The following is a 25,699-nucleotide window of genomic DNA, read 5'->3' on the forward strand; positions in this document are numbered from 1 at the left end:
TTTGCTGTTGGTCCCGCCCCCTCAATCTGATTGGCTGTTACTTCTAAACATCGTCATGTGACAAGCAGTCCAACAAACGGACACAGGAAGACAACACGGACGGTGAGTAATGTCTTTTAAATTAGATAACAGTGTTTAGGCTTATTCCATTTAAACCATAGACTCTATTTAATATTTTTAGTGATTTTAAACCTCTTTGTTGCTTATATCTGGTGCTGCATTTATCAAAAATCTGTTGAGTCATTGATTTCTTTGATGTAAAGCCTGTTCTACTTAGCTTGTTCGAGCTAACTTCCCTATCATTCCTTGAGTTACAGGAAATATCTGTTATCACCATAATATCTGGGCCAATACACTGTTATGTCTGTGTTTTTTATTGGCGTTGTAGTCTGGGTGCAGTTATCAAGAAGTGAAAGCTTTGTAGATATCAGGAAATGCACACCTTAGTTTCTGTTCCCACATGATTGAAATGTGACCCCGACTCCACGTGAGTGTGACCAGGGGTGGAAAGTACCTAAGTACCTTTTAAGGTACCTGCACTTTACTTGAGTATTTCCATATTTGTTCAGAGAATATTTGTATTGATCCAAAATGTTAAATCCAGTAAAAAAAAAAATCTTGGATGTGACTTTTGTGCACAACTTAAAATTTGAGCTCCATGTGAAATCACTGCTTTATTCCTCCCTTAACCAACTAAAGAACAAAAATTAGATTCCTATGTCAGCCTAAAGGTTTGAAAAAAGTATTGCATGCTTTGATTATGTCACACCTGGGCACCTGATTGGGCAATATATTGATATTATATTGATATCGTGATATGAGACTATATCTTCTTACATTTTGGATATTGTAATATCATGAAATTGCATAAGTGTCATTGCATAGTCATTATATCCACAATACTGATGATTATTTATCAAAAGTCTCATTGTGTAAATATTTTGTGAAAGCTCCAATAATCATCAATACAGTATTGATGCAATATTGATATCGAGGTATTTGGTCAAAAAATATAGTGATATTTGATTTTGTCCATGTCGCCCAGCCCTAGTAACACCTCAACTACTGTGATCCTTTGTTTACCTGTCTCTGAGAATCTTCTCCAACTGGTCTATAACTTTTCACCAAAAACAAGTTTTAGATTCCTAACACTCAGGATTGTTTTTAAAATTAAACTTTTAACATACAATGCATCAGATGACCTCTGTATTTAAAGGAGTTGTGCCGAGGAGCTTCAGAAAAGGGAGACTAAAAAACTAAAGTTCACTTGGCTTTTGCTGTTGTTGCTCCTCGTCTCCTGCAAACTCTTAGAGAGACCAAATCAGTGCACATCTTTTTAAAACAACATCTATAAACTCATTTGTTTTCTTTGCCTTTTTCTCTATTTCCTAACTTTACTTTGAGGGTTACAGACTTATTTATCATTGCTTTTTTTTTTTACATTGTCTTCCCTGTCTCCTCTATCTCCGTCTTTCCCGTTTCCTCTTCCCTTAAAGCACTTTGTAACTTCTGTTTTGAGAGTTAAGTTTGTTTGCGTGCCCTTGTGTTACTTGTGTCAGCGTCCAGGATGACAGCGGCCCTCCTGTATTTCCTCCTGGCTGGTCCAGTGCTGCTGGTCACTGCAAGTCCAGCTCGTGACCCAAACAATGGGACCGTACCACTGGTGCTGTGGCATGGGATGGGTGAGTGCTTCAGCTGTTTATTCATATGGTGTAAGGATACAATCATTAACATAAAACAGGTTTAAAATGAATAATATGAATTGATAAATAATTATTTTACCCCTTTAACATACAGTTTCACCCTTTTCTTTCCCCTCAAGTAGCTTTAAGGGTTCAAAACATCAACATGCTCCACTCTGTCTGACAGGTTTACAAACATATTCTTTGTCAGCTTGTTCCAGCTCTTCATGGAAACTATATGATGTTTACACCCAAATATTCAAAAATATCCAAACCTAACCTTCTGTGTTTTTATGGCTGTAAAATTTCATCAAATGGAAATATACAATGTGCATCATTTTATACACATTTAGCTTCTTTGGGAAGTTTGGGATATTTACTAACTAGAGATTTTGAGTGCATTTGGCTGCCCACAAAGAGTTTGTAATGACTGATAAGTATGATGACATTTCCTGTACTACACACTGTACTTTTATTTGTCTTCTCTGTGTCACAATCTGTAAGGAGATAGGAAACAAAAAGCAAAGAGCAAGTTACAATGCAGGAGAGCATAATAAATCTCATGTTAATACATTGGGCTATAAATCCATGTTATTGCCTACATTTTGATGAAAATGAAGCAAAAACCAAACACCTGTCAACTAGAACATTTACACTGATGATAAGATTAATGAGATACAAACGTCACACCACCTTTAATGCAACCTAAGTGTGGTCTGCAGCCTCAAAGTTGGGGAACCATGTTTCTAACTGAAAGGTTACTGGTGTTACTCACTGGCTTGGAAAATCCAGTTTAGAAGAAGTGAAAATAACAAACACTTTCTCTTCTCTTTCAACTATAATGATGTCTGAGTTACATCAGGCTGCAAATTATAATTATTTTAATTATCAATTTGATAATTGTTGATAAAATGTCAGAAAATAGTGAAAAATGCCCCATATAACCTCTTAAAGCCCAAGGTGATGTCTTCAAATGTCTTGGTTTAATATCATGTATGACAAGTTTCAAATCCTCAAATTTGAGGAACAGCAACCAGTGAATATTTTGCTTAAAAAATTACTAAAATGATGATTCAATAATTAAAATTGTTTGACTAATTGACTAATTGTTGCAGCTCTAGAGTTACTTCTCTAAAGGCACCGAAGCCCTGAAGGCCTCACTAAATGTCTCAGTGCTTTAAGAGTAGAAGATGTCTATGAACCAGCCAGCTGCTTGTTTTTGACATGAATATATGTGAGAGTGAATCAGAATATCCCCAAAATGGATTTTGTTTGATCTTCATACTATAAAAAGAAAGATGAAAGAATTATAACCAGAATAAAATATGTTTGATCTATTCTCAGAGGGTTCATTCAAATATGTCACAACTTCCATTTTATTGGAGTCATGAGTTTTATGACTCTAATAACTGGATGCAGTAAGTGATCAGAGTGCTGTAGTGGGTGTAGTTTAAACCAACATAGACTATATTTACTGTATATATATATAATATACAACTCTTCATGTGTCCACCAGGTGACAGCTGCTGCAACCCACTCAGCATGGGGGCGATAAAGAAGATGATCGAGGGGGATATTTCTGGCATTTATGTGCTCTCACTGATGATCGGGAAGAATGTCATAGAGGTATCGGCTCATTGTAAAGCTTTTATTTTAAAGTGGACACATTTCCCACTAGTGTCAAAAGTCTTACAAAGAAAACTTTATCTCTAATTATGTCTTTATTCCAAAATGATAAAGATGTTGTGGAAAATAAGATATGTACTCACTTCCTCTGACTTTTTCTAGTATTTTTATATAGTAAAACTAAAAGTAAAGTGACATTTTATGTTGTTTTATAATGTTTCTCAACCTAGATAAAACATTTTTGCGCCTATGTTTAATTTCTATAGAGGCAGATCAATAAAATAGTAAAATCAGATCCTTTAAACCAAACCAAATGACATGTAAGGATTCCTATTCTGTGATATTTGCAGTGCTTACATCAGAAAAATGGCTCCTTTACAGCGTCACTACATAATTTTTCAGTGTTGATATTCATATCAAAGCAGTAAGACTCAGTTGCTTTTTCTTTGATCTATCGCATCGGCTCTTCTTTTCTCGGACTGTGCTCGTTAATCTGTCTGTCACGCTTCAAAACTTTTCATGTCTCTCTTTCTGCAGGACACAGAAAATGGGTTTTTCATGGATGTGAATGAGCAGGTGTCCATGGTGTGCAGCCAGCTGGCTCAGGACCCAAAGCTGAAGGGGGGCTACAATGCGATGGGCTTCTCCCAGGGGGCGCAATTTCTGTATGTGACTCCTGTTCTGGACACAGAAGGGTTTTGTTATGTGAATTTAACAAAAAGCAGACAGATACTGTGTTTGTGCAGTTTGTCCTCCTTTTGTTTCCTGATTCTGCTGCAGAGTAAAGAAAAGCTTTAAAAATACAGATAACTTGAAGAATAGTACAAAGCTTTGACAAAATCAAGACAGGAAGGTGTTTGGACTTCACTCTCAGGCTGCGGCATGTTTTCTGTTCAAAGTATTTTGTTTCCTGACAAGAATGAGGAAGCGTGTTTTGATTCTTCCTGGTTCCTCTCTTCACAGGAGGGCCGTGGCGCAGCGTTGTCCCTCTCCACCAATGAAAACCCTCATCTCCATCGGTGGCCAGCACCAAGGTGACATCATTGTGAAAAAACCGTGACACCAGTTCAGCTTACTTCCCTGAGCAAAGCTGGCATAAAGATAATGTATTAACTTACATATGGTGGCCAAAATAACAGGAACACTTTTAAATATGATGCTAAAGCTTTGTAAAATGGCAGAACTGTTGTACTGGATTACATTAGATTGCACAGGTGTTCCTAATAATGTGCTCAGTAAGTGTATCTGTTTGTCAAAACCAGATGTTTAGTTAAAAGATCTTTATTTATTTATAACTCCAGCACCTTTTTTTTTGAAGCTGCGGAACAAAGTGTGAATATAAATCATTATTATCACAAACTGTCTTGACAAGATTCAACAAGTGTCCCTCATGATGAGTAATCACTGGCAGCAGCATCAGGCAGAAGTCTTCACCACGTCTTTGTTGATCCTCAGGTGTGTACGGGCTGCCCAGGTGTCCCGGAGAAAGCTCCCACATCTGCGACATGATTCGCAAAGCTCTGAACAGCGGAGCTTATTCCGACCTGGTTCAGAAACAGTGAGTAGTCTCTCCTTCCTCTCTGCCTCTCTGAGGTGTCGATGTGTCCGGCAGCTGTGACATTGTGCGACTATCATCACCGCCGTGTGTAGACTGTTGTTCTGACTGGATGTTGTGTTCGTGTGGTTATCAGTCTGGTGCAGGCCCAGTACTGGCACGACCCCTTGAATGACGACCTGTACAAGAAGCACAGTCTCTTCCTGGCTGACATCAATCAGGAGAGGGTCAGTATGCGGCTGCAGGACTTTACAAAAGCAGATCAGGCTCTTTTAACTAAAATAAAACGTAGATCATAAATTATACCAGTTTTAGATTCATTCCACTGGCTTCCTGACACTTTTAGGATTGATTTTTAACATTTTACTTTAGGAAGCCTTATATCTTCAGAGCAGGGACTTCTGGTTGTTCTAAGATCTGGATTTAGCTGTTTTTGCTCCTCGACTCTGGAACAGCGTCCTGCAAAGTCTCAGAGAGAACAAATCTGCACATCTTTTAAAAAAAAGCATCTTAAAACTTTTACTTTGTAGGTCACAACTTATTTATCTTTGCTTTTTTCTATCTACCTTTGTCCCTTTTCTTCTTCACGCAAAGCAACATTTTGAAAAGTTGCATAAACAAAGTTCATGTAAATATATAAAGGTCCTTTTTGTTACTTGTTTCAGGGTTCAGGATGAAATTTGAATTTCTTGCAGAAAACAAAAGCAAAGTTTGCATTAATGCAAAATTCAGTATTGTTCTCTCAGACACGAGGAGAGAGGTCACGCTTGTGTGCGAGCTGCGTACTATTATGGGAAACAATAAGGCCTTTGATGTATAAAGGGAATATGTTACTAATAGCATTGGTCAAAACCAGAAGAGAAGTCATCTCATGTATACTTCCTCTGGGTTCCAGTGATATAAAAAAGTATATATTTATATTGATAAGACATGTAAATTTATTTTATTGGATTGTCTGAATCCACTCTCTTCTGTTTCAAAGGCTGTAAATGAGACTTACAAGAAGAATCTTCAGTTGCTGGAAAAGTTCGTCATGGTCAAGTTCCTGCAGGACACCGTAGTGGATCCTGTTGATACAGAGGTAACATACAACATGTGCACACTTCGATGGTGACCATACTAATATTAAATCGCTGTGTTTATCAAAGTAATTCTTTGATTCTTCTGTTCTTCTCGTAGTGGTTCGGATTCCTGAAAACCGGCCAGGCCAAAGAGACTGAAACTCTGCAGGAGAGCGTTCTCTACAAAGAGGTAACAGTCTTCATGATCTTTGTTGTCTTACGAGGAAAATACAGCTCATAGAGAGAATATTGTCATTATTTTCAGACTGAGGTTATTAAACACCCACATAATCATTTGCATCCTTTTTTTTTTCATAAAGTGTCATTGTTACTCTAATGTCAGGATTGTCCGATGATGATAATGTGTTAAAGTCTACAGAGTACAGTTTGTTCTCTGTGTGTTTTTTCCCTCAGTTTTCTTGGCAATCTGAAACACAATACTGGGGGTTTTTTCCCTTTAACATACAATGAGTATAAAACTATGAGCTGACAAGGCTTCACACCGAAACATGTCAGCAGTTTTGTCAGTTCAGTTGCTAAAAATTCCCTAAAATGAGTCATTTACTTTTTTTTTTCTTACATCTGGAACGCCACCTTTTTCCTGATTTTGTTTTGAGGAAACAAACATGTTGATTATCTACTTTTTTTTAGAGAAAAGATAATCCTGTTATTTTAGTACTTTGCAGCTACAGCTCCTATGAGTCATAGGTGTGATATCAAAAACACTAAGTCATAAATGATTTAGATAAATTAGGGGGGAAAAAAAAGTTTCTTGCTGCAAATTCCCGTAATGCAAACTGTTTTAATTAGCTTGCAACTTATTTTTAGTTTGTGCCTTTTTTCAGTTGTGAAGTTGGTTTTAATTTCAATCCTAACAGCTGATAAGAAGGTCTAAATCAATATTTAAACACCTGCCTTTATATAGTTATGTGTCAGAGACTGTAATGACTGAAGTGTGCGTTTAAATGCAGGATCGTTTGGGCCTGGCAGCGATGGAAAAGGCTGGAAAGTTGGCTTTCCTTTCAACCCCCGGAGATCACCTCCAGTTCACCAGAGAGTGGTTCGATGCAAACCTGCTGCCTTATTTACGCTAGAAGTGCTGATGGGTGACGATGAATGAGACTTTAATAAAAACAGAGCAGGGGTGCAGAAAGCACATCATTCCTTCTTATTGCACTGATCATTTGTTGCATGTTGTTGCCAAGATGTTAATTTTTAGCAGCTAAATTTGTGTAACGGTCTACTGCTTTACTACCACTAACACAAGACTGTCACTGTTATTTCCAGTGTGAGCTATTCTGATGAGGTCAAATGGTTTTCTTAAATGTTTTTAATTTTTAAATAAATTCTTATGTTTACCTGTTAAATACTAAATCTGTCTACAACTCCTATACTTGTACATTCAATCCAATAAAAAGAAAGAAAACACCCAAACAAAATACATTTTATTGCAACATTTTTAATGATGTCTCCAGTACTAATGAGCAGAATTCTGATTTTGGACCCAAAAAAAAAAAAAAAAAAAATAGAGAAGAGGTAAAAGAAAAGAGACAATATAAAAGAAAATTCAGCAAAGAGCTTCAACAGCTACGAGAGCTGCAGATTAACCGAAAGAGAAACGAGCGGAGAGACGTTGATGATGATGATGATGGTGGGGGCTAATATTTAAGACTATTCAGTAATGATCCGGATCTATTACAGGTGATTACAGCTTATACTTCCAATCTAGAGACTGAGGTGAAGCGTTCAGCAACAATCACTCGATAACATCCTCTGGTCTCTTTTTTTCCCTTTCTCGACAGCAGTAGCGAGTCGCCATCGATTGAAATCTCTTTGCTCTTTACCGCAACTTTATCTTACATGCCTCCTTACGTGGAATGTATTTTTAATACTCGGGAATGTCCTATGTGTAGGTTTAAGGGAAAGCACGTGGAATGATTTTGTCCCTCCCCCCCTTATTATTATTTTTCTTTTTTTTAAAGTGTCTTTTGTTCCAACATCATCTAGATGAAGAGTTTCATGATGTGAAATAGACAGCGGTGTTACACAAACACTTACTTCTATCTATGTGCTCTTAAGATGCTTTTTATATATTATTATCCACAACGAATGTTAATATTGTTATAGTCAACATCAGTGGAGGTGATATGGATGTCGTTATCCTCTGTAAAAGGGGCTTCTTTCTTTTTTTTCTTTTTTTTTACAAGTGCGTTTAATGGAGCAGAAACGTATCAGGCCCGCAACTTAAAAAACACCAGCTCCCTCCTGACCAGTGAGGAGGAGGAGGAGGAGGAGGTGAAAAAAAAACCAAATACCTGAAGCGTCCTGATAGAAGAGCCTGATCAGCTGCAGTGCTTTTTGTTGCAGGAGGAGACAACATCCATATAACTGATGATAATCCCCTGTTCACATGTTGGCTTTTTCTACATGTTTAAATTTAGCGTAGCATTATCCAGATAAGATAAAAAGATATGATACAGATACTGTTGGCAAAACTGTTTCTGAAAAGTGCTCACTAGCCACAGGGGGGGGGAAAAAAAAAAACAAAAACAATTTTGAATGACAAGCTGCTCCCTGCTGATTGGCTGGAGGATTTGCTCCAGCTAAAAGCGAGCAGTCCTCTTATTGGCTTATGGAAGGAACAGCTTAAGCCGTGATTGGCTGACGTGGATGAAGGGAGGGTAGATAAACGCATGACGTCCGATTCTCAGTCTACAGTGTGAGAGTTAGCTGGTGGGGGGTGGTTGACCAGTCAGGTAGGCATTTGCAAAAAAGAGAGGGGTGGGTGGGAGGGGGGGTTGGGGGATGTTGTCGAGGAGGGGCGAGCCGTTTCACACGCTGCCCCCTCTACCCGGCGATCTCTGTTGCTGTGGTAACGAGCTTCTGGCCGTCCCAGATGGTTTTGAACTGCTCGGGAACAGGGAGCTCCGTCTGTGAGAGGGGGGATCAGAGGACAGAGGAGTCATTGTACGTCCCCAAATGTATTTTTCCATAAACTTGCGCTACTTAAAGATCATTCTTTTGATTTTGAGTAAACGGTTACACTCACAAATTCTCCGTCTTTGTTGGGCACCAAGATGTTCATCTCGGAGCTCTTGGCGCTGACGATCTCACATTTCAGAGAGTCTTTGCTCAGGTAGACATGGCAACCGTCGGTCTTGTTGATGGAGATAGTAGGGACCTTACCCATGACCTAACGTATGAAAAAGGCAAGACAATTAAATTTTACACAAACCATAAGTTCATCACATAAAGACATGTTAATGGCAGCGAAAAGATTTGATGGGACGCACGTTTCTCTTTCTACTGTCAAGATTCCCTTGAGATAAAGAACTATGACAGACTGAGGTCACGCTGAGCAGGTTAAGAGTTGTCGATTAGCGCGTTCACAAGCGCTTAAGGGACCAAGTTACTGAGAGAAAACAGGTTACACTGGTGATCTGGGATATTTACATGCACTGTAGTAAGATCTAGCAGCAGATCAGTAACCAAAGATGCTACTTTTCAACTTTCACTGCAGAGAAACGAGTGTCGTCCAAGAGAAATCTATTATGGTGGCCAGGTTTCTTGTTTACATGACATTCAAGAAATCAGATTGCAGCTGTGCTCATCAGCAGAAAAAACAAAAACAACTGAAGAATGACAGCAAAGCAGGATCTACAGAGTGATACCATGCAACAAAAATCACTTCACTCTGCAGTCTGCTGAGCGAGTGTGACACCGATGACTCCTTGGGTCTATTTATGTTGTTGTTGTTCGAGTGCACGTCGTACACACCTGGACCTTGACATCTTTGCAGTTGATCACTTCTACGATGCCCACGACGTCGTCGAACACCAGGCCCATTTTCTTACAGTTGTCTGACGAAGAGAAACAAATACAAGAAGCATGTATGTCATGTAACCAGGTGAGAGGATCATCTAGGATGAGTTTAACCAGCTCTTAACATCCAACAGTTTAGTTTTCTTCGTACCTATAGTGATGGAGTTGATTTTGCCCTTGACCTGCAGCGTGCTCTTGTTACACTTGTAAGCGTAAACGACTTGCTTCAGCTCGGTGTCGCTGATCACCAGGCCCTCCACTCCCTCTTGGTTCTCCTACGGGACGGCAAGAAGGAGAGAAGAGAGTGGACAACAAATTAAACAAGACAAAGGCCACAAGTTGATGAGAGAACATCAGTTTAAAAGTAGGATGAAACACTGGAGTTACTATAAATAAGAAATAAAGGTCAGCTATAAAAAAAAAAACAGTTTTTGATTAGTGAATTTTGGGTCACTGACTCATGCTTGTCTGCTGCATAAACAAACCCAAACAGAGTCATTCCAACCAAAAGCAACAAAAACAAAACTCTTCCTTTTTTTAATCAATGTTTTTCCTTTCAGAGGGATAAAACAACTACGAGATAAACTCTTCTAAGGTTACGTGACAGTAGTGAACCAGTAACGTACCACTTTCCACTTCTTTCCCTCCAGTTCCAAAACAGGGGGCAGCGTACGGGTCGGGGCGGCAGACGCAGCGGGTCGAGGGGAGGAGGAGAAGGGTTTGGGTCCGGCGCGCACTGGGGCACCCTGACTCCTGAGGCCGGGGTTCTTGTGGGTCTTTTGGTCATCGTTCACGTGCTTCAGGCCTGTCAAGGAAAACATGTTAAAGTCCTTTAGAGTCCTGCAGGGTAACATGTTTCAGGCTCAGACATCAAACATTAGAGATAACTGATGATTTCCAGTAATGTGACATCATCTCACATCCGTTTGTCTGAATACAAAACACTGAACGAGAGGAGAAACATTTTTATTCCAAAACAAGACCACTGATTTTTAAAAATGGCTCGTTACCAACTGCACGAAACATGAGCCATAAAAGCTTCACTGACATTATGTTGCATATGTTTCTCATCTTGTATCTGTTGTTTTCTCAAGTGTTTCAATTAATGTGTTTATCAGTTAGTTCTATTATAACAAATGTTAAAACTTCTTAATTAACTGGAAGTCATGATTTTGTCCCCATGACAGATTATAAATGATACATATTTAACAGATAAGGCTGCTGTTATTGTAGATTTTTCTTATTATCAGTAAATTCCATGAAAAGACCAAAAACATCAATTTATTAGTCTGCACATCAATAAAGTCCATATCTTATCAGTGGATATGTCAGTCTTTAAAACAAATTACAAATACTTCAAGTTTTTTTAAAGTCTCAGTAATTTCCTTGAACAGCTACATACTGTAGTTTTTATCAAATATTAGTCAAACAGGAGTAAACAGTGAGTTTGTTGGGGACCATTTTCAACCAGCAACAGATGGTGTATGTGGGATCGACAGCGCTCATGTTCATTGTTAAGAAGAACACGGTGTGTTTTTAAGAGTTTTTGGATAATAATTAAGCTCTAATTATTCTCTCTAGTTATTGGTTTTGGACTTTTATGGCATTTGTAGACAAAGAAAAAAAACAAAGAGCGAAAGACAATTAGTCGATCGACAGAAAATTAAAATCACCATTTGAGTCTTTTTTTTTTTTTCTTTTTTTAAAGAAAAATGTTAAAATTCTCTTGTTCCAGCCTCTTAAATGTGAATATTTTCTGGTTTCTTTAGTCTTCTACAGTTAATTTAATATCTTTGGGTTGTGAACTGTTGTTAAAGAAAACACAGAACATTTTAGGTTGCATCTTTGGGAAACAGTGACCAACATTTTTGTACATTATATAGACCAAACAACCAATCAATTCATCTAACTGACAGATTAATTGATAATGAAAATCATTGTTAGTTTAAACCCTAATTTAAGACGTCACCTTGGGCTCTAAGAAGTTATAACGGATATTTTACACTATATGCTGACATTTTATAGACTAAACGATTAATTGAGAAGATAATCATCAGATTAATCAATGATACGAATAATCGTTAGTTGCAGCCCTGATAAAAACAGAGTTTTACCAGCTTTGCAGTTTCAAAAAAAGCCCTTGTACTGCTCTGTCTCTCATGCTACATATTCTGGTGAATCACATCTTTTTAATAACTTCATATAAATTCACACATCTACATAAAAGTCTTGTGCATCAAAACTAAAGCCACAGCAGACAGAACGGCTCCTCCGCTGCTGATCGGTGAGGACTGTCTGCGGTTTCCTCGGCTACCTACCCTTGGTGATGTCGGCTCCCTTGTTGATGGAGGCGAACAAAGCGTTGCGCTCGTCGCCGCCGCCGCCGCCTCCGCTGGAGGATCCGCTGATGTCCAAGGAGGGAGGAGGAGGTCCAGGTGGAGGTGGGGGAGGGCATCCGCCAGCAGGACCACTGGGAGGAGCTGCGGAGGCTGAAGCCATGGGGCCCTGAGGTGGAATTTAACATTTAATCATATCATATCTTTAATTCAGTGGTAGGCAAATAGCGGCCCGTGGGCCAAATCAGGACCTCGAACAAAAATATTTGGGCCTGTAAAGCAACCTGAAGTTTTCCCTTTTATGGATGACATCAAATCTTTTACATGACTCTTCATAGACACAAGGCTCATGTAAATCCCAACTAATATGACTAATATAACTTACAAGATGCATTACATAACTTAGCCTATCTGACCAGAACAGATGTGTGTCAATAAATGGTAAATGGACTGCACTTATATACAACAGCTAACAACATTCACACACACATTCATACGTTGATGGTGCCATCCTGGTTATTAGGAGGGGAACCTAACACATACACACACACACACACACTGATGCTACAGCCATTGGGTTTAGTATCTTTCCTAAGGACACTTCGACATGTGGACTGGAGGAGCCGGGTATCGAACCGCCAATCTTCTGATTAGTGGACAACCTGCTCTACCTCCTGAGCCACAGCCATCCCCCCAACAATAACACTTCTTTTTCTTCAACCACAAGTGAAGCAGACCACTGATTATTGTGTGAGGATAAGCTGTGAATTACATTTCTAATCTCATGTATGTTCATGTCATTTTTTTGCCAAATCAGTATCGACATAAGATGCTGTCTGTTTGTCGTTGCTTACATATGGAAATTATGATATCTCACCCTCAGATACAATCCTAGAACTGTTTTATAAATCAATGTTATTCTTAAATGAATTAAAATAAAACATATTGGGTTGTGTTTTCACTGTGCACAGTGCTGCAACCCCTGCATTAATCTGTCCAAGTCAAATGTCTGCATGTAAAGAAGTTGGAGTGTTTTCACTAAAGACAGACAGGAAGGTAATAAAACACAGGAAACTGAAGTGTAGCAGCACTATAAAGACTTACACTCTTGCTCCAGGTCAGTCCGGTGGTGTGGTGCTGCTTGATGTAGTCCTGCAACTCAGTCCAGATGGAGACGTAGGCCTTCACCCAGTCCACATGTGTCTTGTCCCTGTGAGAGATGACAGGAAAAAACAGGATTATCTGTCAGATCTTCAAGTCTTAGGGCCTTGTATTGTTTTGTATTGTTTTAGCGGTTTCTTGTTCCTGTGTTCTCTCTGTCCCACAGGAAGACAGACAAAGCAGCTACCGTGTTGGCACGAATATAAAAACGATATTTTACTCAGGAAATTACATTTGAAAAAAAATGGGAGTCGTCTTATATTTGAGGACTAGACATTTATGTGTCCACATGATCAGAGAGACGCTGTCAGATCAGCTTCTACATGAGTGTGTTGTATTAAATAGATGCGTCTTTTAGATTTATTCTGCCCTAAAAAGTGTTTTGTTAGCTCAGATGAATTTATAGGAGTTCCTGATGGCTCGTGCTGTGTGTTTTTTCTGTCATGAAGGATGACGAGTGAGAAGGAGTCCGCTGCGTTTTACGATGTTTTTACTGCCGAAAATGGAGCGTGGACCGTAACGTCTGACGAGCGGCCAAGAATTACTCGCTGTCAAGTTAAGATGAAGAGCTCAAAAAACACTGAGCTGAAAAATGCTGATGGCCGGAGAAAATCATTTTGACAGGCGAGTGTGCGAGTATGTGACTGACAGGATACACACACACACACAAACACACACACTTGGGATTTACATTCTGCTTTATCAGTATTATTCGACTTTTACAAGAGAAAAAGCTTCAATTACGAGGATCGTTCTTCTTGGATTAATAATGTCTCAGAAACTTTCCCAACGGGACAAGTGTGATTGATGAAGTGCGTTTATCTTCAAAAAGTTTATTTTCCTATATATAAATAGAGTTGTCTTACATTCGGGCCAAACTTACCTCTAAGCCAATAACCTCAGGTTATGCTCGTTAAGAGGCAGCTTGTACGGCGACAATTCAGACCATGCCGAATTGTTTATAGTTGTTATGAACGGCTACACTAAACTCCAATAACTGTCTCCTTGAAATCATTCATACTGTTGCACTCAGTTGTTCACATGAAAATAATTGTGAAAAGAATGGGGGGGAAAAAACAGGAGCTAAAGAGAGAAGGTAAAACTCTCAGCTCAGCTCGCAAATCACAGCGTTTCACACAGGCAGCTTAACTCTTCTGCATTCAACTCAGCGCAGTGTTTACTGACGAATCTGAAAGCAAGATTTTAAGTGCGAATGACTGAAACCTTTTAACATCACTCAAACTCAAGTCTGCTCATAAAAATAACACACGAGCTGCGATTTCAGGTCTAAATACAGGAAGTCTACAGCCAACATGTGTCAGCGTGTTGTGTAGCAGTGCTGACTCAGTAAAACTGTGGGGTGCCTCAACTTTAAAAAAAAAAAAAAAAAAAAAAAAAAAAAGCACAGAGGAAGGAAAAGATGGAAGACAGATGGGTCCAGCAAAACAGTTTGGCTGCATTTTAAAAGTTCCTCAGATGCTTTCATTCATCAGATGTTACAAAAACCAAATGACAGTGAAAAGAAAAGGAATCCCTCTAGATTGTTATTGTGTTAGATCCTGAAAGCTTTAAAGAAGCTTTACTTACTTTTCCTTGTACTCCTTGAGCACACGGTTGGTGTAGAACATAGCGGCGTCCTGCATCTCTTTAACGTAGGGGCCTGGTTTAGGAGCCTGGGACACAGAAATAATGAGAAAACAATTACATACATGTCTAAAAAAGTGAGGTTGCACTTTGCACTAAGGCTGTAGTCAACCAAAGAAAATCTTGGTCAACTGGAATCGTACATTATCTTCAACTAATCGATTAGTGTGAGGGGATATTTAGACATTTGGAGTTATTTTTGGCAGTTGTTCTCATTGTTATATTTACAGGAGAAACACTGATTGAGTAAACGTTCAGTAAACGTTCAGTAAACGTTGAGTACAGTTAAACCTAGCATCAGGTTGGGCAAGTTCAAAGTTGTGAAAACGATGGGGTTGTTTTGAATACACCCCCGTTTTCACAGGTAAATAGTCTGTCCCTCCCACTACAGGAAATAATGGATTAATCCTGGAGGGCTGTTGATGTAGCACTTCTCTCCTTATGAAAGTAATACAGCGAGTATTTGACCAATAAGAATTTAGCCGAACGAGAGCATATGCAGCAACTAATCGACCAGTCGACCAGAGGACTGCAGCTCTACTTCGCTCAGTAGCAAAAGTGGGGTATAAATAATAAATTCAGTTTACCGGCATAGCTTCTGATGAGATCTTCAAGATAAAGGCGTACAAAGAATGAATGCATCTATTATGTGTAAACTGAATGTATTATTCATAAGAATCAAAACAAAGAGTTGATCATCTAAAGTGTAACAGTGAAGCTCTGTTGCTGACAGTCGCATCGGCCAAGAAACTGTCGTTCTTGCTCAGCAGACAGTGATGACAGAATCAAAGAGTGGCTTTTTTCCCAGCTATTATACACTCATTTATCCTCTTGCACATAAACAAAAGACACACACACACACACACACACACACACACACACACACACACACACACACACACACACACACACAGTCCCTCACTGTAACACACACAAACCGCAGTGCCAAAAAATCTTCATTTCCTGCCTGTTGACCACTCCCACCCACACCCCCCCCCCCCCCCAGTCTCACCATGGCGACCCATCCGAGCGCAGGCACGCTCTCGCTGACGGCGGAGAGGTGGTTGAATTGCTTCGAGGTGCGGTTCTGCTCGCGGAACGCCTGCACCTGCTGGATGGCTTTGGACACCGGCTGCATGAGAGTCGTCAAAACGGCCTGAACGGGAAAGAGACGAGACACGTTTTTAAAACTTCCTGTTAATCACGTGGGGATGTTTTAACAAGTTTTTTGGGAAGTTGAACTGGTGACTTTCTGTGTGCAGGAACAAAAAAATTTAGTAACAACAGCATCTGCATTTTCTCATTTCAAGTAAGAAGATTTACAACCATGAATCATTAATTTGTAGACGTCATTTCTTGCACGTTTAACACTAAACATTAACTCAGCAGGTTTTAAATGCAAATATAAACGAGCAGAAAGGACATCGTCACAGTGAGTCTGTACAGGAGAGTGAAGAGGTTGCAGGGTTGTAACACAGCAGACAAACATGATGAATTATGCAAATCGTTCAAATTAATTCATCGATAAGCTTTATGGTTAACTGACTGAGCAAGTGTGTTTAACTCACATCAGAGGGCTTCTGGGAGGAGGAGGCTGTTACAAGGAGCTGTCTCTGACTGGAGAACGCCTGCTTCATCATTTCCGCCTGTGAGGAGAAGTTTAGGAAGAGTTTTATCAACAACAACAACAACAACAACAACAGAGATGTGTGAGGAACAAAAGATCATCCTGGTTGTTTTGAATGTTTTAGTCCTCTCACTATAAACGAGATATTTACAATATTCACAAACATGCAAGCAGCTGGTTTTTTCTCTGCTGGTTAATTTTTATACTAGAACTGCAACAAGTAGTTGATTAATCGATTAGTTTAGGCAACAAGGGCTGCAGCTACAATTATTTTCGTTAGTGATTAATCTGTTGATTATTTTCTCAATTAAAATCGATAAGTTGTTTGGTCTAAAATGTTGATCGTTGCTCCCCGAAGTCAAAGCTGCAACCTAAAATATCTTGTTTTGTCGGGTCTGCACCCTCCGTAAGCAATGTACCGCTGCGGACGGTGCCAGCAGCAAAACCTATTTTAGCCTCCTAAATAACTATAGATAAGTATCTCATACAACCCCACTTCAAAAATACCAAAATATCCCTTTAAGGACATCACTTTGGGCTCTGGGAAGTTGTGATGAGTGTTTGTCACTTCTTTTTGATCTTTTTAATCTAGAAAATAATGGACAGATTAATCAGTGTTATACCATAACTATGTATATATAACCATAATGTCAACTAAAGGCTGCTTGTAAAAAAGGTAAAAAAACAAACAAACAAACAACAACAAATCAGTATGCTTTGGAAAAAACCATCAGAAGTATTGTCAGATATGTGTATGAGATGATCCTTTAAGTGGAGTATAAAAAGTGAAATAAGGTGATGCAAAAAGTATCAGACATGACTATTTAACTGGTAGATTTTTTTTCCTATTTTGCATCTAAAACTGTTTCTTACATGTTTCAGGACATCGCCTCCGATCTTCTGGCTGAGGGAGATGTACTGGGCCACAGAACCATTAACGATCCCATCAAAGGCCTCGACGTATGCAGACACAGCTATTAAAAAAAAAAAAAAAAAGAACACTTAAGGCATAAAAAGGCATTTAAACAATTCAATCAATCATTATATGGAAAATAAAAAACAGAAAAATAGACAAAAATAGAAATAGGAAATCAAAGTTATAGTATAGTTACAGCACAGTAACAAACAGCTGCAAATCTAATTGTCAACAGAATGTGAAAACAGTAGGTGGTTGGTTAAAGTGCATCAATACATCCTCAGTTTTACAGCTGACAACACTGAATGCTGACAAAGCTGCTAACTCGTTACACTTATTGGTGCTAATGAGGTCAGCGGCTCACTGTGTCAGGGGATTTGTTATCTTGTTTGTCTGAGGAGGACAAACTGTTGAGGTAGCGCTGATGCGAGGTTTGCACGATCATGTTTGTCTGTTTTCTTAAAAAACAGGATCTTATCCTCAAACATCTTGTTTCAAGTTAAGTGGAATTTTTCTATCGTAATTACACTCGATGATTACCTCCTCCAGCAGACCCTCCAGCGCCGCCTCCCTGGCCTGACATGGACTCCAGACGGCCCACCGCCACTTCCAGCCGCTGCACCAGACTCGCCAACTCTGCCATACCTGTGAGACCAGATGAAGAAGGTTGAGAAGGGTGCCAGCAGGGAGAAGAGACGCCAAGCGGGAGCTGGCAGCTTTACTGGCTCCTGGTCAACCTATCGTACAGCCAGGAGATATTCAAATCCCCTTTTGGCAACAGCAGTAATTATCTGTAACTGCACTGGTTTCTTCACTTTAACGAGCTCTTGGTGGAGGCAAGCAGCCCATTTGATTATTAATAATAAATTATAAAAGCACCTTTCATGTATCCCAAGGACACTTTACATACAGAAAAATAAGCAAAAAAGACAGATGGACTTAACTTTTGAAGAAGGGTTTGTGTTGATCTACACTCGCAAATATTACACTTGGTTAATTCAAAATATTTGTAACATAAAATACAAGGTTTGCCTTCATTTGATAGTATGACAGTATAAAGAGGTACAGGAAACGCAAGGAGAGAGAGAAGTGATGACATCCAACGCAGGAATCGAACCAGGAACATCACAGTTATACGATATGTTTCTTAAAATCACTTAACGATCTGGATGCCCAATAAAATATAGGCTAAAATTATTTGACACTAGAGCTCAGTTGCTAAACTATCTCAAAAACCACAAGAAAATATTCCTTCATTTTAAGGGTAATTGGATGCTAACTCCAATTCTCCAGCTTTTCCGATCTTTGTATTTGTCCTGGTGTTTGTGTTTGACACATACTGTAGGTCAGCTGTTCTTAATCATGGTGGCTCAGAGGTAGTTTCTGTTCTAGTCCTCTAGTCGGGGACTGATTCACATCTGGGAAACAAGGTTACTGCAACTGACGATTAATTGGTAGGGTTAAAAATAAAAATATAAAAACAGACATGCTCTGCTTCCCAGACATGTTTGGCTTTGGTTGATTTAGTCCTGCGAGGCTCGATATATTTAGTGTGTGTAACTTCTAGGAATTTGATGTCAACATCTGTATCTTTACTTCACTGAAGCTTGTGTTTGTATCTATCCTGATGATGATTATCCTAAAGAACCTGGACATAAGTTTATACTGAATGTCACCGTCCTCCACTGCCCACACAAACACAACTGCTTTGAATAAATTTAGCCAAAAAAATGTTAATGTGCAAGTTTTAAGGAGGCCCTGTGGTGAAAAATCACTGAATTCCACCTTAAGAGTGGTTGAGTAACACAAGAGAGGAAGAATGGGATTGCTGGTAAACAGGTCAGGACTTGCTGGGTGAAGGTATGTGAATCATTATTACCAGTTACTGCTCAGTGTAGACCTGTCCTGTCATCCCAGCTATGTCATGTATGGCTACAGGTGAGCTGTGTACTAGTCATAGTTTGTTTAAAAACACAAACACACTAAAACGTTTTTAAAAAGTTTTTTAAAGAGTAGACAACAAAGTGAAGTTTAGCATTTCATGCAGTTACTAGTAGTTAATGATCATATTGTTATTTAGGGCTGCAATTAATGATGAGTCTCATTATTGATTAATTTGATGATTATTTCTCTATTAATTGATTCATCTTTTTGTCTATAAAATGTCAGAAAATAGTGTAAAATGTCTGTTATAATTTCTTATAAACTATCGATTAATCTGTAATTATTCTCTCAGTTAATTGATGACTTGTTTGGTTTAAGATATTAAATTTTCATCTATAGAAGACTAAAGAAACCAGAAAACATTCACATTCAAGAAGCTGGAACCAGAGAATTTAAGCATTTTTTCTTTATAGAACGAATCAAAGTGATTAATCGATTATCAAAATAGTTGGCAATTTATTTTCTGTCAATCAACTTGAAGCTCTACTTTAAAATGTCTTGATTTGTCCAATCAACAGTCCAAAATCAGATATTTAGTTTACTATCATGAATGACACAAAAAGAAGAAGAAGAAGAAAAAAAAAAAGACTAAGGCAATTATTCAACCATCAGATTAGTTGCTGATTAATTTTCTGTCATTCGACTAATGTCTAAACTTTACAGCAGCAGTCCAGGTTTGGGAAACAAGTTACACAGCAGCAATTCATTCTGTAGTGAACGAGGCTCCAACATGCATAACGATACTCCTGAAAGACCCCTTCAAGTACATGATTAACTAACTTCAATTGGAGTGTAGCATAATCTTACACACCTGACGAGAAAGGCTGACATTACATAAGACCGCCGTCACCTGACACCGCCTTCATCTACGAGACCGAGAGTGCCTCCAGTCTCAGGTACTTACACCTGGCCGACGGTGAATGGAGCCACACAGACCACTCTCGCTAATGAGTCCACGTAAGGCCGGAGATCTCTGAGATAACTCCGTCGCTACCGTCTCACTTTCACTACAGACGCACTGGACTAAATCTTAAGATATCTAGTGACTGATGGAGCTTAACGTTTCTGGCTGCGACAGCTGAACTTTCCTGTTTATAATAACGGTATCAAAAACACTCCAGTAACAGCATCGAATGTCTGGTCAGATTTGTAATCTTGTCAACTTATATTTTAATCACATAGTTTTCATTAAAAACCAAATTTTAGCCAATTTTATACAGTTTGATATTGTACAGCTGCTTCTGTTTAAGCAACATTTAACATTTGAAAAATGTGGTTGTTTAGTAGAGAGACATGTTTTTCTCTGTTACAGTATTGAAAAGTTTTCTTAATTCATTGGTGGTGAAACTCAGGTATCACATCTTCAACAGTACTGAAAAACTGCAAACTGATACAGATGTTTGGAAGCTGCTGACAGATGTTTTGTTTTTGGGATAAATCTTTAAATATGGTTAAAAGATTAAGGGGATGCAAATGTTTCCTCCATACTTTGTCTATGTCAGGTTGGAAAAGTTGCTAAAACAGCTGGACTTAAAACAATCATCATCATTATCAATTAAATGTTATAATTGTCTAATCAAGCAAACATGTCAAACATTGTCCAATTCCAGCATAATCAGTGGGAGAATTTGCTGCTTTCTCTGTTTTATCTCACTGTAGATTAAATATCTTTGAACTTTAGACTGTTGGTTGGACAAAACAAGTAACGTGAACATGTTACCTCAGAATTTAAGGAATGGTGATGACCATTTTGCATAATTTTCAGGGTTTTTTTTTTTTTTTAAATAAACTAAATGATTAACTAACCATGAAAATGTTCTTTAGTTGCAGCCCTAGAAGCTGCTGACAGATGACATTTGATGCTTTTGCTGAATCTTTAAATCTTATTCAAGTTAAAACCTTAAGATTCCTCCAGATTTGTATTGAAATAATTTAGAAAGCATTAGTCTATCATATGGCTCAGACTTGCCCCTAAGATCCGTATTAATCATAGTGTTGTAGATAGTCTAACAGCAGCCTAAAGGCAGGGTGAGGCAGGTAATACTTCCCTGAGTGCTGCTCAGTGATTCATGTCAATAGGTCGGTCTATCAGCAGCATTATATTACTGTAACCCTTAAAAGATGTTTATTGGAGCTACTGAAGGAGAGATGATGTCACCTTTGTAAACAATGACACAAAACTTCTAGTCCTAAAAGACTTCCGATGGCCAGCTAAGTAAGCATTCGTGCAGCGGCTCCATTTCAAAATGCCTCAACTTCCTCCTTTTTCCACCTCATTTGCCCATTCAGAGTAGTAAATTCATTTCTCCACAAGGCTTGGTGATAAAATTAGATTATGGCAGGACACACACCCTTACTACCCTTGACCTAAAAGCCTTTTAAGGCCAACAGCAGCTTTTATACCTGCAGAAACCAGAGTTCAACTGTTACATTTCCTGGTCTCAGCTGAGATATGACTCACCAGCAATGGAGGAAGGGAACAGCCCTTCAAGGTGTGTGTGTGTGGGAGTAATAAACCCCCAAAAAACAAGCACCTAAATGTGTGAGCTACTTCAAAAAAAAGACACTGTATAAGACTAACTGCACTGTTTATAATTATATTAACTTATTCCTGTTCTGCAGAATTGCAAATCCCTCAGTGGGACACGTTTGAGCTTACTGCATATCCTGCTACATCAGTTTAAATGCTGGATATATCCTAAAGTGTGCACAGCTCTGTGTGGTAAAACAGTGACCACATATGTTAAAAGCAAAGTGCTGACCATCAAGGAAACTTCACCGACAAGAGAGAGAGGGAACAAGTTTCCAGAGAAGTGAGGGCAGATATAGCAATGACTCAAGCCAAGAGTCACGTCTTTCAAATAACATTATTTTCCTTAGATTCAAACACGATAAAAAGGCCAGACAGCCAAAACTGGAGCTTAAACACAACTTCAGGAGGTGCAGGAAGCCAAGTCAATAGCAGCTTTTTTAACTAAAATGTGCAAAATCCCATGAAAAGACCAAAAAACAACAATTAATTGATCCTAATAACAAGTATTGTACATGCAATCAAAGCATGACATAGCCATACAGCTCTGTTGTTGTCCAAATACTATTAAAAACATCTAAATGAGCCACACTGCTGCGCTGGCTGACAAGTTATTTCATTACAATGAATAGAGTACCACATACATACACATATTTCTCCTCTTTTCCAATCTCTCTGGTGCATTCTTTCAGTCATTCTTCACATTATACTTGATGAAGACAAACATCAGAACACCTTAGAAGATGTTGCCCACCTGAGACCCAAATCTGCAGCTGAAAATATCCAAGAAATACACAATTTTTTTCAGTCTGTGTAACATTTGCTAAAAAAAACTACGATGCCAAGCTGTTATGGGAAATGACTGAGCCTGAAATTTCATATTTGTGACCTGTTTTTTTGGCCCCAGACAGGATAGGGAAGCCAGAAAGTACTGAGAGATGGATCAAAACATTGTTGGTTTTAGTCTTTTCATGGGATTTGTTGACCATAACAGAGGTGCGGAATGTCACCAGCCTTATATTTTAAAACTAAATTTCAGGCTAGGAACTGTTTAATTTGTTTTGCAGATGTACTGTGTTTTGTTTTTTTTAAAGTATGAATCATATGCTGCGATGAAACCCAGAAGACAAACGTGAGTGTGTATTTTACAAATTTGTTGAACAAGATCTGTGTAATGAGTGTCACAAAAGGGCGTGTACTGCATTTTATCTTCTTGAAAACTGGCTCAAGAGCTCTTGCTCTATGGACTGCTGCATTTTACACCTGGATTACACTGACTCTCTCTACATTATAGCTCTTGCTGGTCTTCCTAGAATATTAAAAACCCTGCTTGCACTGTATTCATAGACCTACTTCTGTGGACATATGGCAGAAATGTTCTGCGTAGAGCACCATCAGCATGCAGGGGCAGTCAAGTAGGTTAGGCCTGTGTGTGTGTGTGTGTGTGTGTTTGTGCCTTTCTGCCTGGGGGCCAGACGTTCAGACATAAAGGAAGAAGCGTCCAACTCAGTGTGTTATATATGTGTGTCTGTAGCCTTTACCATGGGTTAAAAAAAACCCAAAACACACATCATGTCTTCTTTGTCGCAGAGGGAGAAGTAGGCCAAAGCAATGGCGGTGAGCTCTAACCTTCCCTACAGTCCTACTTCGGTGGGCTCTAAGGGCTCCAACAAATCAAGCCCAAGCCGCTGATGTTAATGCGATCACTGGAGTTTCAATCAGACGGCCGGGGATGCTAGCTGTGCGGCTAGCAAAGCCGGCGATGGGTGCTGTGGAGAATTCTGTATCCCGGGCAAGTTCAAGCTCCCCCCCTCAAACGGTTCCCTACTAGCACAATCGATTAAATATGAGTGGTGAGGAGATATTATGACAACTTATCACTAGTGAAATATATATCCTTTCTACGTAATGTTAACTTGTGCTAGCAACCCGTTTCATATATGAGGGAACATCCTGCGGGGTGTACGAAAAATGTCAAAACACCGTCGGCGACACTAGCTAGCTACAGTAACGTCTGTTTCATAAAGCAGCACAGAAAGTAACCGTTAATAGTAACCGTTACGCGTTTAAATGCAGTTAATTTGTTAACAGCTAACAGTTGTGTAAGTTATTTTCTCTCCTTCTCTCTGATGAGTGTCTGATGTGCTGTCTGTTTCGGCATTTCCTGGTTTTTTTTCTTCTCTCTCTCTCTCTCTCTCATACACTCACACACACCCCTCCCTTCAGTGTTAGCTAATGTTGCACTACTCTGCAGGAGGAGAAAAAAAAAGAAGTTCCCACATTTCAGCGAGCCAGTGTCTCATCACATAGAGAGAAGAAGTCTGAAATTAACGGGAGGTTGTAAAATAATGCAAGTCTGTGTCAGGCAACGGTTAGATTTTTTTTGTGGCTATCGGTGTAGCAGCCTCGGCTAGCCGGGTGTGTTAGCGTCACACCGATTTCAATAAATAATTTCTGAATGATTGAATGCCGCGGCGGGGACGAAGCGGCGACGCACCGTTTGTCTCTTTCGCTTAATTTAGACGCTCTAGCGAAAAAAGGGCTTCAAACAGCACAGCGCAGGAAGTGCACGCCGCTTACCTGCTATAAACGGGTCGAGCAGTGATTTGGTCCTTTTGTATCAGCCTCGGTTTCGCCGTGGGGAGTGAGCTGTATGCAGAAGGCTTGCAGACCAGACTGGGCTTCGTCTTTTTTTTTCTTCCTGTGTGTCAGTGAATTTACCCAGCTGTCACCGCGCCGCGTTTCCGCCCTTGTTCGCGCAACTAATTCCTTTCCCATATAAGGAGTGTGAGAGGCAGAGGGCAGCAAAATAAGAAGAAGAAAGAAAGAAAAAAAAAAAGAAACAACTGCTTTCCTTCCTCTCATGACATACTGTGTATCTCTGTTGATTGGCCGGCATACATGTTATCATGGCTGAAGAGGATACAAGGACTCAAACGCCTCAAAAAGAAGAGTCACAAATCCCCTGGTGGAGTATTCACTCAAGTACAATTTTAGGTACTTTTACTTTACTTTACTTTAAAGTAAAGCACCTGTCTTGAGGAGATAAAGGCCTGGATGAGCACACATTTCCTCCAGTTAAACAGCAGCAAAACTCCAGGTTCATCCTCCGTACCTCATCTCACCTTTGACAGCCAGTACATCCTCCTCAGTCACTAATCTGGCTGTTAGGTTTGACCCTCAGCTGACCTCCGATGACTGTATAAGACATCTAACTAAAAACATCTCTGAACTGAGCCCCTCTCTAACCCTGTCAGATGCAGAGAAACTTGTCTTTTATCTATTTATCTTTTATCTTTATCTTTGGCTCTTCACAGGGATCCCTGGCAGGAGCATCCTGAAGCTCCAGTACCTTCAGAGCAGCGCTGCCAGGATCCTGATGAGAGAGAAAAAAACACAAACACATAACACCAATTCTGTTTTTATTGCACTGGCTCCCTGTCTCCTTCAGGGTTGACTACAAACTCCTACTACTCACATACAGACATACGCCTCCCCAGCTTACAGGAACCGATCACACCACAAACCTGCGACCACACCCTCAGATCTGCTAGCTTGCTCCTCCGGGCCCCCACACTCTCTAGACCCTGTACTCTTTTTTAAAACAGGCTTAAAAATTTTTCATCTTAACTCTTGTTATTTTCTTTATGTTTTTATCACTGTAGCACTTTGAGATCCACTGCGAATGAAAAGTGCGGTACAAATTCACTTTTATTATTATTATTATTTTACATTTTATGCTAATTTAAACTTCCACTCTACTACATTTCAGAGGGAAATATTGTCCTTTTTACT

General features: G+C 39.3%; 2 protein-coding genes across 2 annotated transcripts; one reads left to right on the top strand and one right to left on the bottom strand.

Annotated features, from left to right (window-relative positions):
• The first annotated feature begins 15 nt into the window (after positions 1-15).
• ppt1 (palmitoyl-protein thioesterase 1 (ceroid-lipofuscinosis, neuronal 1, infantile)) lies at positions 16-8,214 on the top strand. The gene is made up of 10 exons (XM_042435468.1): positions 16-102; positions 1,560-1,682; positions 3,199-3,308; positions 3,846-3,973; positions 4,272-4,342; positions 4,764-4,866; positions 5,000-5,090; positions 5,846-5,944; positions 6,043-6,114; positions 6,896-8,214. Exons 2-10 carry the CDS (start codon positions 1,568-1,570, stop codon positions 7,016-7,018), a joined length of 912 nt encoding a protein of 303 aa, XP_042291402.1. The 5' UTR covers positions 16-102; positions 1,560-1,567; the 3' UTR covers positions 7,019-8,214.
• cap1 (CAP, adenylate cyclase-associated protein 1 (yeast)) lies at positions 7,364-24,630 on the bottom strand. Its single transcript, XM_042435464.1, has 13 exons — positions 24,485-24,630; positions 17,971-18,075; positions 17,388-17,488; positions 16,456-16,533; positions 15,900-16,043; positions 14,831-14,916; positions 13,187-13,292; positions 12,065-12,251; positions 10,373-10,551; positions 9,898-10,021; positions 9,702-9,784; positions 8,974-9,117; positions 7,364-8,855 (listed from the first exon to the last, which is right to left on the bottom strand). The coding sequence occupies exons 2-13, from the start codon at positions 18,071-18,073 to the stop codon at positions 8,772-8,774; spliced, it is 1,419 nt and encodes a 472-aa protein (XP_042291398.1). The 5' UTR covers positions 18,074-18,075; positions 24,485-24,630; the 3' UTR covers positions 7,364-8,771.
• Positions 24,631-25,699: the final 1,069 nt, after the last annotated feature.

The sequence above is a fragment of the Thunnus maccoyii genome, chromosome 15, assembly GCF_910596095.1.
Source record: "Thunnus maccoyii chromosome 15, fThuMac1.1, whole genome shotgun sequence".
NCBI lineage: Eukaryota > Metazoa > Chordata > Actinopteri > Scombriformes > Scombridae > Thunnus > Thunnus maccoyii.